The 17,943-nt window shown below is 37.7% G+C and overlaps 1 protein-coding gene across 1 annotated transcript in view; it reads right to left on the reverse strand.

Moving 5' to 3' along the window:
- The window catches only part of LOC116305824 (serine-protein kinase ATM), a 36,867-nt gene that overhangs the window by 11,843 nt on the left and 7,081 nt on the right, over positions 1-17,943 (reverse strand). Inside the window, exons 9-18 of the mRNA XM_089038136.1 lie at positions 17,382-17,445; positions 8,120-8,180; positions 7,177-7,270; positions 5,813-5,920; positions 4,150-4,348; positions 3,400-3,461; positions 2,573-2,782; positions 2,040-2,132; positions 1,101-1,185; positions 252-581 (exon numbers count right to left, since the gene is read on the reverse strand). Of these exons, the coding sequence (XP_088894262.1) occupies positions 252-581; positions 1,101-1,185; positions 2,040-2,132; positions 2,573-2,782; positions 3,400-3,461; positions 4,150-4,348; positions 5,813-5,920; positions 7,177-7,270; positions 8,120-8,180; positions 17,382-17,445 (1,306 nt within the window). The remainder of the gene's footprint in view (positions 1-251; positions 582-1,100; positions 1,186-2,039; positions 2,133-2,572; positions 2,783-3,399; positions 3,462-4,149; positions 4,349-5,812; positions 5,921-7,176; positions 7,271-8,119; positions 8,181-17,381; positions 17,446-17,943) is intronic.

Consider the following 17,943-nt stretch of genomic DNA (forward strand, 5'->3'; position numbering starts at 1 on the left):
TTAGTCAGTTAAGTAGCTAAGAATCTAAGTTGGTAGGGTCGGTAAGTGATTGGGTATAGAAGAAGGTGGAATGGTGGGTGGATGGCTCTTTTAATCAAGGAAAGGTGCGAGTGGTTTGGTAAGATACGGATAGGTAGATATGGATAGGTAAGGAGGTATAAGGTATAATATTATTATTATTATTATCGATCTCTTACGATCACGTTACGGCCACTAGTACTATAGTTATGTACTTTAAGATTCAGCCATACCCCAGTTTTCTTGACAGCATCAATATTTCTAAGTTCACTTGAACCAATCACATTGCTTTGCAACAGACAAGATACCACGTGCCATACCAGCGTGCAATAGCGCGCGTAACTCCAAAGACGTCTCGTTAAGAGATCAAAGTGATCCTTTGAAGAAGATCCAATAGACTGCGTCTCTGAATCAAAAAACTCTGTTAGACTATCAGCAAGAAGTGTGAGTCTGTTTAGAAGAAGGGAATGTAGCTTTGGGATGCTGTTACTTGAAGCTTCACGGGGAGCGTAAGAAAGATGGTTCTGGGGATCTTGTTCCAGGTAGTGCTTGTTGATTTTGTCCTGCAAAAACGAAAAATAAAAGTTGGTAAGACAAAAAAATGAAGAACGGATGGATAGATGAGAATGAGAAAAAAAGAGAGGAAAAACAAATAATGAAACGAAAATACGGAGGTAGGGAAGGAATTAGCAATGAAGGAAGGAAGGAAGTGAAAAAAAGGAAGGGAAAAAAGAAAGAACGAAGGAATGAACGAACGAAAGAACGAAGCAATGAACGAGCATGACGAAGCATGAACGAAAGAATGAGCGAAAGAAGGAAGCAATGAGCGAAAGAACGAAGGAAGCGTTTTGGAAACATTTATTCTGTACCGTGTTCGTGTCAGTACTGTGAGAAAACGAAAGAACGAAGGAATAAACAAAATTAGAACGAAGCAAAGAACGAGCATTACGAAGCATAAACGAAAGAACGAAACAATGGACGAAAAGACGAAAAAACGAAAGCGTTTTGGAAGCATTTATCCTGTACTGTGTTCGTGTCAGTACTGTAAGTTCCTTATTTAAATTGAAATAATATTTTCTTACTTCATCAAAGGATGACTCAATAAAAAGTTTTTCCAAATCGTACAACTCCTTCTGAAAAGGATAGCCACTGTAAGGGGCGCCAGATCTAGGAAACAGATAAATGGAAAGATGATGATAAATAAAGGACAGTAGGAATATTTAAAAAAATATTGCTTGTAGTTTGCTGCCCATTTATTATCCTAGTCAAATCGTAACCCCAACCCCTCCGGCACCATGCATCCTCCGGAGCCTTTTTTAACTGCTTCTTTGGCGGGCTACCTGTGGTGTGTGACCCTCTCTCCTTCATCACACAGGGTTTCTAAGTGCCGAAGAAAGGCAATTAAGAGAGATGCCTGTAGAGGAGGCTACCCCTTGCCATCCCTCTCAATGCACCAGTTTCTCATTTGATACATACCAATGTTTTTAAAGAAAACGGATTCACTTGGACAGGTTAGTTTGTTTTTAAGTCAGCGATTCACAGTTATAATTAAAATACGTTAGATTTCAAAACATCGGTATTGTTCAAGCTGCCATTCTTTACAGTTGACGTTTGTAAATGATTTGCTCTTAAACAAGGCTTAGCCTGAACAGATGAGTCTTCAGTCATAAAACACAGCGGTATTTACCAAACAAAAAAGGGACTATCACTAACACTCCATCTAAGGTGAAAGAAAGTCGATCCAAATGAGGTCAAGGTAAGTCTTGATTTTTTACTTAAGTTTCCCAGTGATTTCTATCGAATTTCCTGACTGATTTCCGAGATAAGTCTCCCCCCCCCCCCCCTTTATTTTTTACAATGCACGCTTCTCTTGGAGGCTTCAGACTCTGCAGTCACATACAGTGAGCTAGTGAATATTGATGCCCAAGCTAAATAGGTCTAGTCAGGAATCCAAAGAAAAATAAAATGGCAAGCAATGCAAAGGCTTTTTAAATGTTTTGATATCAGCTTTTGACTCTTACCTCTTTGCCTGCTTTGCGGTGAACAAAGCGGAGCTCGGGACTCGCAAGCACAATGATGCTATGATTTCTGCCATAATCTTCGTGCTGAAGAATCTAAAACGAGAAACATATAAGTAGATGGCCTATCATGAAGGATGCTTTAATACAGTTTAATAATGCAGATAAGAGAAGTTGGATCGCTTTTCAGGACAGATTGGAAGTCATAACAAACCCCAAGGAATCCCAAGAGCCTTCGTGCCTTAAGGAAGTATGAAATGAAATTAATAAATACACCATCTTCGTTCTGTGGGGATGGGGGAAGACACTTTAAAGTGCTATTAAAATACCTGGCTAAAGAGGCTTTGCACCATCACGTGATGGCAGCCATGACAGGAGGCAGGAACAATTGGATCTGGTCTAATCTAATTTACACGAGAAAGAATTCAGCTTCTAAGGGCAAAAAGATTATGTTGCACTGCCTCCTGTCATGGCTGCCATCACGTGATGGTCAAAACCTCTTTATCAATGTTCACTCGTTAAATACAGTGTCTCACCTTATTGAGGACATTGGAGTGAGAAGAACAGGCGTTGATTTGCCTCCCTCTCCTGCTTCTGATAACGGAAGCAGCCAGTCCAGAAGATGTCGACGAAAGGGAAAGGAGCCTCGTTCAGATGACGAGGCTAAAACAAGGGAGCTTGCTGGCTGGAAACTCTCGGGTAATGGGCAAAGCTGAAGGTAAACTGACAGAAACTCTAGGGAACCTCTGTAGAAATAGGAATAATAATGAAAATCGTTTGTAATGCACGGTAATATCCAAGGGGGTCTGGGAAGGGATTATTTATTGGTATTAGTAGGAAGTGCCCCTCTTTTAATTGTAATGTGCATATGTTTTGGGGACGGGAGGGTAGGGATAAATTGTTTGTATTAGTAGGAAGTGCCCCTCTTAATTGTAATGTGCATATGTTTTGGGGAGGGGAGGGTAGGGATGATTTGTTGTATTAGTATGGAGTGCCCCTCTTAATTGTAATGTGCATATGTTTTGGGGAGGGGAGCATAGGGATGATTTGTTTGTATTAGTAGGGAGTGCCCTATTAATTGAAATGTTAAAGTTTTGGGAAGGGGAGGGATGATTTGTTAGTATCAGAAGGGATTGCCCTCTCACTCATAGTTCTTTTCTGAGTTAAATAAACATGATGCATTGTGGTCTAGCTTGAGTTCAAACAGCACCTTATAAGGCATGATGAACAAAAGCTGTTTGTACCCAAGCTAGACCACAATGCACCATGTTCACTATCTCAGGAGAGGTCTATGTAATATGCAGATGTTTTGGGAGAAGGGAGGAGCAAGAGGATATTGATATCTTTACGTTAAGGATCTTACCTGGATGGAGATGAGCTTAAAAGAACCTTCCAAACATCTATGTCAGGCTCGACCAGTTTTTCCTAAGGAAATAAAATTGGAAATAAAAATCAAATATAAACATTAGGAACAATGTATTAATCACTTAACAGGGATGCCACCGAACTGGGTTTTCATGCCAGAAGATGTCATGGTTACATCTCCAAACCTCTGTGACTCTGCGAACAAACGTAACACTTTTAGTCTGCATTCCTTTCACCATGTTTCAGCATACTTTGGAGAATTTGTGGGAAAGAAAATCATCAAAGGGAGCCGACCAGTGAACAATGGAATGCAGACAAAAAGTTTTATGTTTGTGTTTGAAATTGTAGACGATCGGAGGCATGACCATGACATGCTTTTCCTGCATGAAAACCTAGTCATTTTGCGACATCCTGGCATATCCAATTTCTGGATCTGCCTCAGATTTTCCATCGCGAGCTTTCATCTTCTTCCTATTTGTTGGGTGTCTTTCTTTTCCTTCTCAGTTTTCCCATTCATTCTTTAACTTCTCCTTTCTTTCCCATCTGTTTCTTTTCCTCCTATTTTCGCTTACTTTTTATTCAGTCTCTTACTGTTCTTTTTCTTCCCTTTTTTTTACCTTCCTTCTTTTCCTTTTACAGCCCTCATTTCCTGTTATGTTTTGTATTTTTTTCTTCCATTTTTGATTTCTTCACATTGTCTAAGTATTTCTTGCTTAATTTTTTTAAATTGTTCCTTCAAAGGCCTCACCATGATAAGAGTGGTCAGCAAGGTGAACCCATCTTCTCTGTGGTGCTTGATACTGATGCTCTTTAAAACCGATGTCCAAACCTTCCTCCACAAATCTTCAATTCCATCCTGTACGTCTTTGCTCAGCTTTTCTCGTATTTGAGAAAAACACACAGCAAAAGAATGCAAGCATCTAAGGATATTTGATCCAGTTTCTTGCCTGTGAACGACGAGACAAATAGACCTCTTTTAACTTATGTATAAAGCTGCCCTCTATTCCAGACCATACATCATTCCCTGGAGTATTATTTTCTTATTTAAAGTATTATTTAAAGCTAAAATGAGTTTGGGTTAGTAGGATTAATACTTAGTTTTTCTTTCCCTAAACCCAAAGATACACTTATTTCAATAAAGTTAGTCACCTGAAAAGCTATAAAGCTGAGGCCGACCAGGATTATGGGTAATACGGTACACGTTTACACGTTCAACCGCTTGATAACTGTTCATGGACTTGCAAATCTTTTACAGGTTACAGTCTCACCTCTTCTGGGCATCATCGAGCTGCAGTATATATATGCTTTTTTGATATGAAAAGTTTCCCATGATGCTCAGTGATCTCAGCTTTCTAGGTTTTTGTTGACTAACTTTATTGAAATAAGTGTATACATTTGATGGGTTGTTGCTTGCCATTATTATCTTATTGCTAGTGGGAAAAGGAAAAATATTTATATGCTTGGGTGATTTTTTATCCATATTCCCTTTTGGTCCAGTTGCGTAGGCTTGAGCTGGTTGAAGACAATTTTGTTTTAATTGACTCTGTACAAGAAATACCGAGGTCTAGACTGCCAGCAGTCCCTAAATGGTATAACATTTAAAATCCAATATTGTGAAAAGATTTCCCTTCAAATCTTTATAAAACATTTCATTTTATATTTAATGCCATTTCTTAGTGCTAAAACTTCGCCTCTCCAGGTCCTCTTAGGCCCCATCCACACTATGCCGGATAAATTTGAATCCGTAATTTTCACACCGAAACCGAAAAAAAAGGTTTCCGTCCACACATGAAAACGGATAAAATGTTTCCCGTCCACACTAGTCCGATCAGAGGCGGCAAAAACGCTTCATTTCACACCCGGGCATGTGCATCGAAGCTGAACTTGAGCCCGCGTTGAATTCTTAGCCTTCCCACCATGTTCCCATCCACACTAATACAGCTAGCCGGCGTTTTCGAATTGTTCCACTCTGGAGACCGTATTCGAAAAAATTCGTTTTCGGTGAAGAATTGTTCCGGATTCGCCCGGACTGGTGTGGACGGTAGGCCTAACCGAATAAATAAAAATTCGCCTTATTGTTTTTGTCGTTTATTTTGACAACAGCTGCTTTCTGTTGTCTATTTCGAGTTAACAGCTGCTCGTTTTGAGGGGGTAGGGTGGTAGGGGGTAGGGTGGTAGGGGGTAGGGTGGTAGGGTGGTAGGGTGGTAGGGGGTAGGGTGGTAGGGGGTAGGGTGGTAGGGTGGTAGGGGGTAGGGGTTAGTGCAAGTCGTCTATTCTTTGCATTACAGTTGACATTTATGAATGATATTCTCTGTAAACCTGTACAAATTGAATCAGCTGTCAAGGAAAACAGCAGATTTTTCTCAAGAAAACATTCACTGGGACTAAACGATGAAAATAAGTTTGACACCTTTTGCAGTTAGTTTGTAGTTGATGTAGAGCTGAGAGCATTGGATGACATTCAATGGCAGGAAGACTGGATGGATGCTTGAGAAACAGCACAGCAAGGACTTGCAACCTGATAAAAGATAATAAAAAAACAATACGTACCAAAAATTATAAGTATTATACTATTGCCCATCATCAAACTTTGCAACTGCATCAATCATTTCCATCAGATTTTCTGTTTCGGAAAAGGACATTACACTGTAGGTCCCAGGGGCGTACCGAAGATCTAGGAGCTGGGGGGGCACTGACCCAAAAAAAAAATTACTCCTCCCCCCATAAAACAAATAAATGAATAAACACGCAAACAAACAAAAAACCAATTTGTATTCGTATAAACTGATTTATACAGCGCACTTTCCTAGGTTGCAATAATTGATTTTCCTCTTTCGTTTTGGTTTGATATGTTTTGGGTTTTTTTTTTTTTTTTCCAAAAAAGTTGTTTAGAAATTTGGAGGGGGCGCACGTGCCCCCCCGCGCCCCCCTTCGCTACGCTACTGGTAGGTCCTTTCTCCCATCTCTTCCTTAACTAGTATTTGGCAGACATCCAAAGAACCCGTTGGACTATTTGCTAAAGAGTAGAGGATTGTCTTCCAGTTCAGCAGCCTATTGCTGTTGGAGGTATAACATTCTAATTGCTAATCACTTATTATTATTGTGTGAACTCCATATAAACCTGTGAAGTCCTCCACTGAAAAGCAAAGATTGTGAAGGCCATTACAATGCATTTGTATGCTATTTAAGAACTTATTATTCATTAACCAATTACTATTACTCCCCATTATCATAATGTCATCAACTTTACCACCAACATCATCACTACCATCATTCAACATAAACATTAACACTTTTATCAGCATCATCTTAATCAGCAACATCATAAGGCAGCACTAGAATCATCATCACTGTCTTACCATGATCAGCATTATCTCTATAATTACCATTATTAGAGCAGTTTTCACATGACGTAAGTGAGCAGTGCCTTAACCGTGAGTTTTTAGAATTTTAATTGGCTGATTTTTTTCACGCGCAATGTGATTGGTCTGACAGTGCCGTGACCTTGGCGTGACCGTGTCCGCGCCGCGTTAATGCCATGTTCCGGGTATTCGATGGGATGGAGAATAAATTCTCGCGCAAAGTTAATGGTCTGGCGTACGCCTTGCCGTGTTACGACCGTGTTCGTGCCGTGAGCTTTTCACAATCATACGAAAACTGCTCTATCAGTACCATCACTATCAACATAATCATTACTAATCATCATTATCTCCAATATTATCTTGAAGTTCAACATATCAACTATCATTCTTATTTTAGAGCAAATGCTCTTACCAAGATATCATTGCAGGTCCTTCTGTGCTATTTTCAAGGTTCTCTCTAAGAACATGTAAACCAATGTCCATCCTACGCCTCTTGGCACTGCTACCTACAAATAAATATTAGACAAACGTTAGAAAATGGCCAGTCTAGATGGGTGGTCTGTCAAAACAGGTGATCTGTCCAGAGACGTGGTAAGTGAAGGTAGGTTGTCAATCAAGAAAGGTGGTAAGCGAAGGTAGGTTGTCAATCAAGAAAGGTGGTAAGTGAAGGCAGGTGGCCAGTCAAGAATGGTGGTCATTCTAGAGAGATGGTCAGTCAGGTGAATTGATCAGTAAAGACAAGTGCTCAGTTAAGAGAGGTGATTAGTCATTACAGGTGGTCAGTCAACAGACGTGGTCGGTCAAGAGAGTGCTCAGTCAAGAGAGGTGGTAAGTCGAGAGGTAATCAGTCAAGACAGGTGGTTAGTCACGATAAGTGGTCAGACAGGAGAGGGGGTCAGTAAGGAGAGGGGGCTAGGGAGGAAAGGTGGTCAGTCAGGACAGGCGGTCAGTCAGGACAGGCGGTCAGTCAGGACAGGCGGTCAGTCAGGACAGGCGGTCAGTCAGGACAGGCGGTCAGTCAGGACAGGCGGTCAGTAAGGACAGGCGGTCAGTCAGGACAGGCGGTCAGTCAAGACAGGCCGTCAGTCAGGACAGGGGGTCAGTCAAGACAGGGGGTCAGTCAGGACAGGGGGTCAGTCAGGACAGGTGGTCAGTCAGGACAAGGGGTCAGTCAGGACAGGCAGTAAGTCAAGACAGGCGCTCAGTCAGGACAGGTTGTCAGTCAAGACAAGGAGTCAGTCAAAAGAGGTGGTCAGTTAGGAGAGGTAATGCGAAATGAAGTGAAAAGAATTCTGGTAGCTGCATAGTATCAAGTGTGTTTTTTTTAGCATCACTTATCAAATACGAAAACTTGCCAGGTATACTGTCGATATTTTGGACATCCAATGCCGTACCAAACGAGTACATCCAGAACACCTATACAGACAGTAATTAAATTTAGCCTTAAGCCCCGTTTACACTGGCGATTTTTGCTGCGATTTTTGTAGCAATTTTCGGAAATATAAAATCTTTTGTTTCACCCTTCAAATAAGGCATTTGTCTAGGAAAATCTTGGTATCCGGAATAAAACTTTACAAGTAAATTCTTTACCATTATTTATTATGGACAGAATCGCCGAAAAAATCGCAGCAAAAATCGACGCAAAACTCTCTAGTGTAAACGGGGCTTTACAAAATTTACAGTCAGAATTTAACTGAACATTTCGAATTTTGTAGTCTTTGAACGATGCAATGTGGCCTCAGTAGATGTTCTTTTATTAAATACATTTCGATTAGTGTCTAGTCTACACTTTTACACTATATAGGGTCACTTTTTCACTCACACGCACTACCACTACATAACATGGTATGTTCTACACACGCAACACATGTTGATTTTTACTGCGGGAGAGAAACCCAAGAACACAGACGAAAACCCGTTCAGCAAGTTATGTAAATTGCTTTTAGAATGTGATTTTCTTATATGTTAAGGCAATACAAAATATAAATATATTATGTATGGCAAGTTCCCCTCTTGCAATCACAAGGCATACATAATGAGCAGAAAAAGGACTCCTATACAAGAATATCATTTTTTAACTTTTTTCGTTTGAGCAAGATTTAATTTTCTTTGGGTTGTGCAATGTTACTCGGGGTTACCACCTCCGGTAGAATGGATCGTCGTAGTCTGTTGTCTACAATGAAATAGATTACTGGAAGAACACTGAAACTTAAATAAGAAGTAGAAATTGTCCATAATAAAGAACACTCGAATTTTACATTGTGCCGATCAGAAGAAAAAATGGCTGATGATACCCCATAAGGTATCCAGAGTACGACGTAGCATAGCGATAAAGCAATGACACCCTTGGTAAAACTGATCTGTGCTGCTGCTTGCACTGCACCAAACATGGCATTGATCTCTTGTCGGTGCTTGCGAATGTGACTCGCAGCCATTAATAAAGATGTACCGGTTACTGTACAACAGACAGTTATCCATATCGATATGATGGTTATTCTCATCGGATAATAGTTGTCAATGTTTCTGTCTTCTAAACGAGATGAATAAAAGTCTGTGCATTGGTTTGGCCAAGTAACTATGAATACAACTACGACTATAATGGAGCACAACCACACCAAACAAATGGCAAAAATAGACCTCTTCAAATCTAGAGTTCGTTGGTGAGCAAACTTTGTTAGAGCTTCGTATCTGTCGATTCCTATCACAAGTAGCGTGCCTAGAGTCACGAAGTTAAACAGACAGATCAAAAAGAACCGAGCTGAACGATACTGATATAGAAAGCCAGAGCACTTCAGGTAATTCTGATAGTTTGCTACGAGAACAGCATGTAATGGTAAACTAACCAATAAAGCAGCGACGTTAGTCATGGCTAAATTGAGAATCAACAGTTTATCAGGTGTCTTACTCTTCTTCCACTCCTTGTAGTCAGCATAGAGTAATAGAATATTACCAATCACTCCTACCACACAGATGACCGAGATGTAAGCCAGATGAACGGCTGTTCCTGGACAAGTCTGTACAGGACTACACGGACCAGATAATGAATTACACCTCGAGATATTCAAGAGGGCGATGGAGGAAAAGTTGGTCATGTCGTTAAACAGCATTCCGTAAAAGTTAGGAAAGCGATTGAGAGAATTCAAAAAAAATTACTCAAATGTTAGTCGATTCTAGCTGTTCCTATTAGTACTACTGTGATACACGCTCTGTTTTTAGTCTTCCTCACGCTGAGTGAGTAATGAGGATTCTCTCCCTTGTCGGCCTGTACAAAAAGAGCCAGTTTCTTTAATAACAACACAACAAAGTACCATCTGCAATCATTGCTACCTCTATAGCTTCCTAATTTCTTACAAGAATGTCTGAAATCTTGGCAATATTTATCCACCAAAAGACACCCGATTCGCTAGAGGACATAATTAAGTCATTTGGAACAATAAATTTATTTGCATCAATAATAAATCAGTTTTTATTAGAAATATTTACTCTAGTGGAATTTGAAGAATAGGCGATCTTTACGACAATCACGCCCCAATCTAAGGAAAAGCTGCACATTAAGGCCCACTGGAAATGTTCAACCTTAGATAAATAATACATGCTATTCCGACAGCTTGGCGTAAAATAGTCAAAGAAAATTACGCAGCTAATAAGACTTGTTTTAAACCCTTCCAAATAAATGAAGCCACAATTTATACTCAAGTAGGAAAAAGGTTTAAATTGAAAAACTAAGTTCTAGGGAAGCTTATACTATAGTGTTGTCGAAGAAAATATCCGCTCCGACGGCGCAAAAGAAATTTGAAGCAAACTATATTAACACAGTACATGAAATTAATTGGCAAAAGATCACAAAGACACTTGAATTCCAATTTTAAAAATTTTCATAGAATCCTATTTACAAAACAATTACTTTTCAAAATAGGTAATTCTCCTTTGTGTTCCCTTTTGCCAGATTCGAGAAGAGACTATCGAAAATCTGTTTTACCATTGTCCTGAGGTCCATTTATTTTGGTCCTCTGTTAAGGAAAATGTATTTAGAAGATCAAAAAATCAGTATCTTGATTTTAAAGAGTATATGACACGAAAACATTTCCTCGTTTAAAGTGTAGAGTTTGTTAGTAGTAATAAATATATCGCAATGAAATTTGTTTCAACAGCTTATTTCTTGAGATATGTGAGAAAATTAAGCCCAATTTGTGACGTCATCTTGTTGACACATACTCTAGATTCGGTAGTAATGCACTAAATATAAATTGTAATTCGTATAAAATAACAACAAAAGGCATATTCTATTCAGCTTTTCTTGATAGCTCTCGTAGTACGCTTCAAATTTTGGGAAACTGAAAAGTATACTACCTGAAATTAAGATTCTACATTCAAACATATTTCGTGTATTTGCAACTAAATCTGGAGACTTGTAAACAAAATGACGTCACAACTTGTGCTAAATTTTTTTGAATTTCTAGAGAAATACGTTTTTGAAACAAATTAAACCGTGATATTCTTATTAATGCCAATAAACTACACATTTTTAACATAAAATTTTTTAGTGTCATATACACTTTAAGAGTTGGATATGGTTCTTGGTATTGCAGATGAAATCATCGACCAAATTCTAATTAATCATTTAATTTTATTAGCAAAATACTATATATATCAAAGTAGAAAGATATAACTAGCTAAAAACTAGTGTGAGCTGCGTCGGTGTTTCTAATGAAACAGTAATGATGAAAAGGTAAATTATACGAAGGACTAGCGTCCGAAACGTCAGTAAGTTTTTTCATCTTTTCACGGTGTATAATTTACCTTTTCATCATATATCAAATTAGTTTAAAAAATCATAAATTGTCCTAAGCTGCCATTATTAATAAAGTTAAAATAACCTATTATATTGAATTAAGGATAGCTATTGAAAATTAAAAAAAACTGAATTTCACAACAATAAATGAAACAAACTCCTGAAGAAATAGAAAACGCGCGCGCGTGCAATGTGCTCTCATAAAGCACGCGCTCCAAATCAATCAGAACGCGACATTCAAACAGTTATTTTATAATTGAATTTATTTAACTTATTTAATTCATTTCTTTGTTTTGGATGTAGTGCCCTTATTCTTTTTTCTTCTTTTTCTTGAGTTAATTACATGCGTTTGTTTTAACTTTGTAAGTATGCAGTTACAGAATATTATGTAGTGTTTAAAAAACGAGTAGGAGTGTTTTATCAGGTATAAAAGCACGAGGCGTAGCCGAGTGCTTTTATACCTGATAAAACACGATCTACGAGTTTTTTGAACTGCTTAAAACAGATTTTGGTTCAACTGGAGCCACCATACACGTCACGAACATGGATTTTTATACTTCGATAGAGATTTGACGTCACGGGCATGCGCAACCAAATTCAATAGAAGCTCCCACACGTTGGATATTGCGTGCCAAGGCAAAGACAGGCACGTTAGTCAAAGATCTTTAGGGTTGACTATGACCTTGATGAAGCTCTATGTCTTCATCTAAACTTGGATGCATACTTCATCCCTGATGAAGTCATCCTCATAGTATTCTAGTGGTCTTTATATAAAATCACTTGAATACTAATGAAGAGGACTTTATCGGGTATATAGGTTCATGCACGTGACGTGTATGGTGGCTCCAATTGGACCATAAGCTTATGAATTTTTTTTTTTTTTTTTTTTTTTTTTTTACAAACATTTTAATTGAAATTTACAAGCTTTTTATATATATATATATATTTATTATTTACAACTTAAAGAGTAGCACACTAAGTGTGCTACACGAGATTTTTCTACAACATGATTTATATTTTATGATTTACATCTTTTTGCATCTTATGATGAAAAGTTTACATCATTTTAACATAATTACTAGTATAAATATATTGATATTAGATTACAGCACACACAACAACAAGCACAAAAAATATATATATAAATATAAATACACGAACAAACATAAGATTTGCCAGTTATTTGATTATATCTAGTGCGAGACATATTTTCCCCCATTTCTTTTTGTGTTTGAATATAACGTTATTCTCCTTGGCTACCTTATACTCAATTCTTTCATAAGCTTATGAATTATTAATGAGTGTTTTAATTGTTGAATAAAAAATGCTTAAAAATATATATATAACCATTGATTTTTCGGATTTATAAAAAAAACTCTTTCAATGTTATAATGATGGTTTTGTCAAAGCTAAAGTTCAATTAAAGACAAGAAGACTTAAAAAAGCTTATCTCGGATCTAAAAAACATAATCAACTAAAACATAATCAACTTAAAGTTTCATTAGCAGTCTTAGATGGGACCACTTTTTGATTTAGAGTGCGCGCCATATTTTCGTGAAACAATACCAAAGATGTACAGTACAGTGATTTTATTTGGCCCGTGAAACAAAGTGGTATATATATTTAGTTGGAGTGAAGTACACTTTAGGGACGGACCATTAGATTTTTGAGGAGCAGGGGGGGGCAGTTGGGCAATTTATTTTGTGCAGGAAAATTAGTGTCTACTAACTATGTATAACGTTGACTATTCTTTTACGGGCGAAGTGGGTGGCATGGGTGGCAAGGTGGGTGGCATGGGTGGCGTAGGGGTTTACCGCTCGCCTCTCACCACTGTGGTCCGGGTTCGAGCCCTGGCTCACACTAGATCATATGTGAGTTGAGTTTGTTTGATGTGTTGTTCTCACCCTTGCCAAGAGGGTTTCTCCGGGATCTCCGGTTTCCTCCCTCCGTAAAAAGCAACATGTTAATCGAGTGTTGTATGTTGTAAATATAGAATGTAGTGGTAGTGCGTGTGGCGGGAACCTCACGGAAGAGCCCCTCATGGGGAGTGGTGGTTGTAAAATATGAGTTTAAGTGAAATCACTCAATTTTTCTGCTTTTTTGGACAAAATAGTTATTATTGGAGCAGAACGTTGGAAACAAAACCAAATTACCGCAACGCATTCTTTATTGGTTCACGAGCCAAAAATGATTTAACAGCTGCTAAAGCTCTAGAAATTGGGTTTCATAATAAGAATTTCCTCTTAAAGTTAATGTTAAGAGTTTAGTTGTATACACATCCTGTGCAATTATCAGTTTTCGTCTGTCCATTAGGTTTTAGATTTTATTATTAATTGGTAGTATTGGAGAGCAAGCCCGTAACTCTTAAACTTAATGTTAAAGTGCAAATGAACCCTTCGACAATACTTTCAGTACTGGTCCTGCATAAAGTAAATAGTTGATTGGTAAAATATTTCTTGATTTGAGTGATGCGTCTCTAAGTTATGAAGGTTTATACTTCCAATATGTTAATGATGGTGACGTCAGGTAAGGTATTTGAGTGTTTTTGTTGTAACTAGTAATACTAAATGCTGGCCATTTTGAAAATAAAAATTTAAAATAGCTTTCATGTAAACCATGAGTAAAATAATGATGCTTTTTAAATACTGTTTCTATAAACCAGTTCAATTTCGTATATTTAATTAAACCTTAATAGACGTCACACTTATTAGCATATTGGAAGTATAAACCTTCATAACTTAGAGACGCATCACTCAAATCAAGAAATATTTTACCATTCAACTATTTACTTCGTGTAGAATCAGTACTGCAAGTATTGTCGAAGGTTCATTTGCACTTTAAGAGTTTAGTTGTATACAGATCCTGTGCAATTATCAGTTTTCGTCTATCCATTAGGTTTTAGATTTTATTATTAATTGGTAGTATTGGAGAGCAAACCCGTAACTCTTAAACTTAATGTTAAGAGTTTAGTTGTATACACATCCTGTGCAATTATCAGTTTTCGTCTATCCATTAGGTTTTAGATTTTATTATTAATTGGTAGTATTGGAGAGCAAACCCGTAACTCTTAAACTTAATGTTAAGAGTTTAGTTGTATACACATCCTGTGCAATTATCAGTTTTCGTCTATCCATTAGGTTTTAGATTTTATTATTAATTGGTAGTATTGGAGAGCAAACCCGTAACTCTTAAACTTAATGTTAAGAGTTTAGTTGTATACACATCCTGTGCAATTATCAGTTTTCGTCTGTCCATTAGGTTTTAGATTTTATTATTAATTGGTAGTATTGGAGAGCAAACCCGTAACATTTAGCTGGTGTTAAACGGGACGATTCGCAACTACGATTTTTCGCGATACGCCGTTGCGCGAAAAATTGATGTCATGTAACATGTTACATACCAGTAGCGTAGCGAGGGGGGGGGGGGGCACGGGGGGGCACGTGCCCCCCCAAATTTTTAAACAAATTTTTCGAAAAAAAAACCCAAAAAACCCCAAAACGAAAACAAAACATATTAAACCAAAACGAAAGAGGAAAATAGATTATTGCAACCTAGGAAAGTGCGCTGTATAAATCAGTTTATACCAATACGATTTTGTTTCTTTTTTGTTTGCGCGTTTATTCGTTTATTTGTTTTATGGGGGGAGGAGTAATTTGGGGGGGGGGGGGGGGTCAGTGCCCCGCTAGCTCCTAGGTCCTCGCTACGCCCCTGTTACGTACGACGATTTCGCCAACGCGTTGCTAGTTTTTGATTCAGTTGACTCGTGTATGACACGTATTGAAAGTCGTATCGCGAAAAATCTTCGTTGTGGATCGTCTCGTAAAGCCGTTTTGAAGTTGTCATCAGTTTCCGGGTCCACCTGCTCATAAAAATCACTAGAATAATAATAATGACTTTATTTATCAGCTTAGCCAATCAAGCCGAAACCCGTCTATGAGAATGATCAAGTGAGAGCCTTATAGACGTCCCCCTTTACGCTGAAAAGACAGAAGTACGAGCTAACCGCATTGATGTACGGATCATTGACAAGAAAGAAAGTGAAGTTATTCTAATAGAGATGAGCTGCCCACACTTAAAAGCATTTCATTTTCTTCCCTTATCTCAAATGTCTTGATGTTATCTTTTTAAATTATGTAATGCTGTTTGCTAAAAAACGGATTCTATTCTAAGGGTCCACTTATTCGAACAGTTTATCGAAGGAGTAGTACTGACCGAGTTGGTTAATAGTGGTTTGGGGTAAGAGAGTTGGTATAAAAATCAGACAGGCTCTGTATTATTTAAGTTCTGTTCATAAAGATCATACTGTTTTGGTTTTGATTCCAAGGCTGGAATCTAGTTTTCCCACCATTCGATAGATTTGCAGCTGGGGTATTGGCAGGTTGTACTCACCATTTGGTTTTATAGAAATGTCAATTTACAGAAGAGGGAAAATAAATATATGCACAGAGATAAATTTACTAGACAAAGCAAACACACTTTTGGTGGCTAGATGCCGAATATTGTTGAATATTTAACTGAAGACGTCAGTAAAAGGTCTGTCCCACACGTGCAATCTTTTTTTGACAATAAACTCCAAAAAGTACGTAAAAACTCATGGGAAAATTCTAATTATGATTCCGATCCTTTTGATGAATGTAAACTAAAGTATCGCAATCCATAACCAGGCAAAGGGGAAAAAATGGCAACAAAGTCAGTGGATACTGATTAATAAGAATTTTCCAAGGAATCAGACATTGAAAACCAAAAAAAAAAAATTTTTCCTGGACTTAAGTAAGACATACTTAATTTGTATAATTTGAATACTAATTTGTTTTCTAATTTTTAACTAATTTTAGAGTGTTTTTGATTTCTTATATATCGCTCTTAGAATTTAGGATCAAAAAAGACCTCTCTACTCTTTTCATTTATAAAATTTCTTCAGCATCAAAGCAGATGGATGTCGGACTCGAAAGAAAAAAAAAACCTTCCGATCCTTGCGATTCCGATTGCGACGAACTTCTGACTCTGATTATAATACGTCTTTGTTTTCTGATTCAGTTTCTCTTGTTGTAAGCTGCTTCAGATTCAGATGACGATTCCAACGCAAAATAAAACCAGTATGCTTTTTTTTAATGCAAGGCCGTGACGTAGCAATGAGAGCGCACGCCTCTCACCAGGGCAACCCGGGTTCGATTCTCGGACTCAGTTACGTACAGTGTACAGTGTATGAGAGTAGAGTTGCTTGTTGGTTTTCTGTTTTGCACCGAGGTTGTTTTTCCGTGTTCTCCGCTAAAATTAATTTTAACATTCCAATTGCAGTGGAACCACTGTTAATTCTCATTTACTTCCCATTTATTTATGCTTTAATGTGTTTTTTTTAATACTTAGGTGTGAAAATTTATACAACTTGTAAAATGTGGCAATAGTCGTGGGTTTTTGGGAGGGGAAATAGTCCAAGAGACCACCATTCCTTGATTGTTTGCCATAATAAGCACAATATCAGAGATCAATTAAGAAAATAATATTAAAATCATCATTTAACTGGTGTACTTCACCAATATTAAAAGCTTGGTAAAAGAAGTACATTCAAGTAGTTGAAACAGTCTCGCTATATTTGACTACCATCCCTCACCCCATACAATGATGGACACACTGTCAAAGCTCAACAAACAAAATATATAAGAATTCTCATTGCAAATAAATATACTCCAACTACAAAGACTTTTTAAAATTGAAAATGTTTTCTAGTATTGGTAACTAAGTTTTTAAGAGATGAGCAAATACCTGAAATTATGAGAGGGGGGAAATCCGAGATGATAATACTGAAATAAGAGAATTGATCTTACCTGGTGGAAAACATCTGCCGCTAAATCCAGGAACGAAGTCTTCAGAGAAGGGTCCATTTTAGAACTGTTTTATAGTATAAAGGTAGGAGTATAAGGTATATGTGAGGTAGGAATGTTTAACAATTGTTCGCCGAAGGCGAAGTGAATATTGGGGAATGTTTACCAAGACGCGAGTCTTCGAGCGTCGAGGTAAATATTCCCTGATGCTCAATGAACCTGAGGCAAATAACTGTTAAATAAAGGAGAGATTTTTCCCCCGAAATTTTATTTATCTCTGCAAGCGGCAAAAATCGACAAACAAGCGCACGCTATATTCACATGACGTAAATTGTGATCAATGTTCGCGCCGGATTTATTATATTCACTTGTGTAAAAATACTAAATGTATATATACGGTTGTAATGTTGGACGGACAGACGGATGAATGGGATGGGATGCATGAATGAGATTCAATTAGCCATTCCGAGGTTGAGAAAAAACTGGTTCGAATTGATATCACAATGCGATATGCGACTGTTTTAGGGAGAGAAGTAGACGCCATCTAGGATATATATACATGTAT

The sequence above is a fragment of the Actinia tenebrosa genome, unplaced genomic scaffold (genome assembly GCF_029948245.1).
Source record: "Actinia tenebrosa isolate PJP-AT-01 unplaced genomic scaffold, QUT_ActTen_1.0 PGA_scaffold5__44_contigs__length_20552954, whole genome shotgun sequence".
NCBI lineage: Eukaryota > Metazoa > Cnidaria > Anthozoa > Actiniaria > Actiniidae > Actinia > Actinia tenebrosa.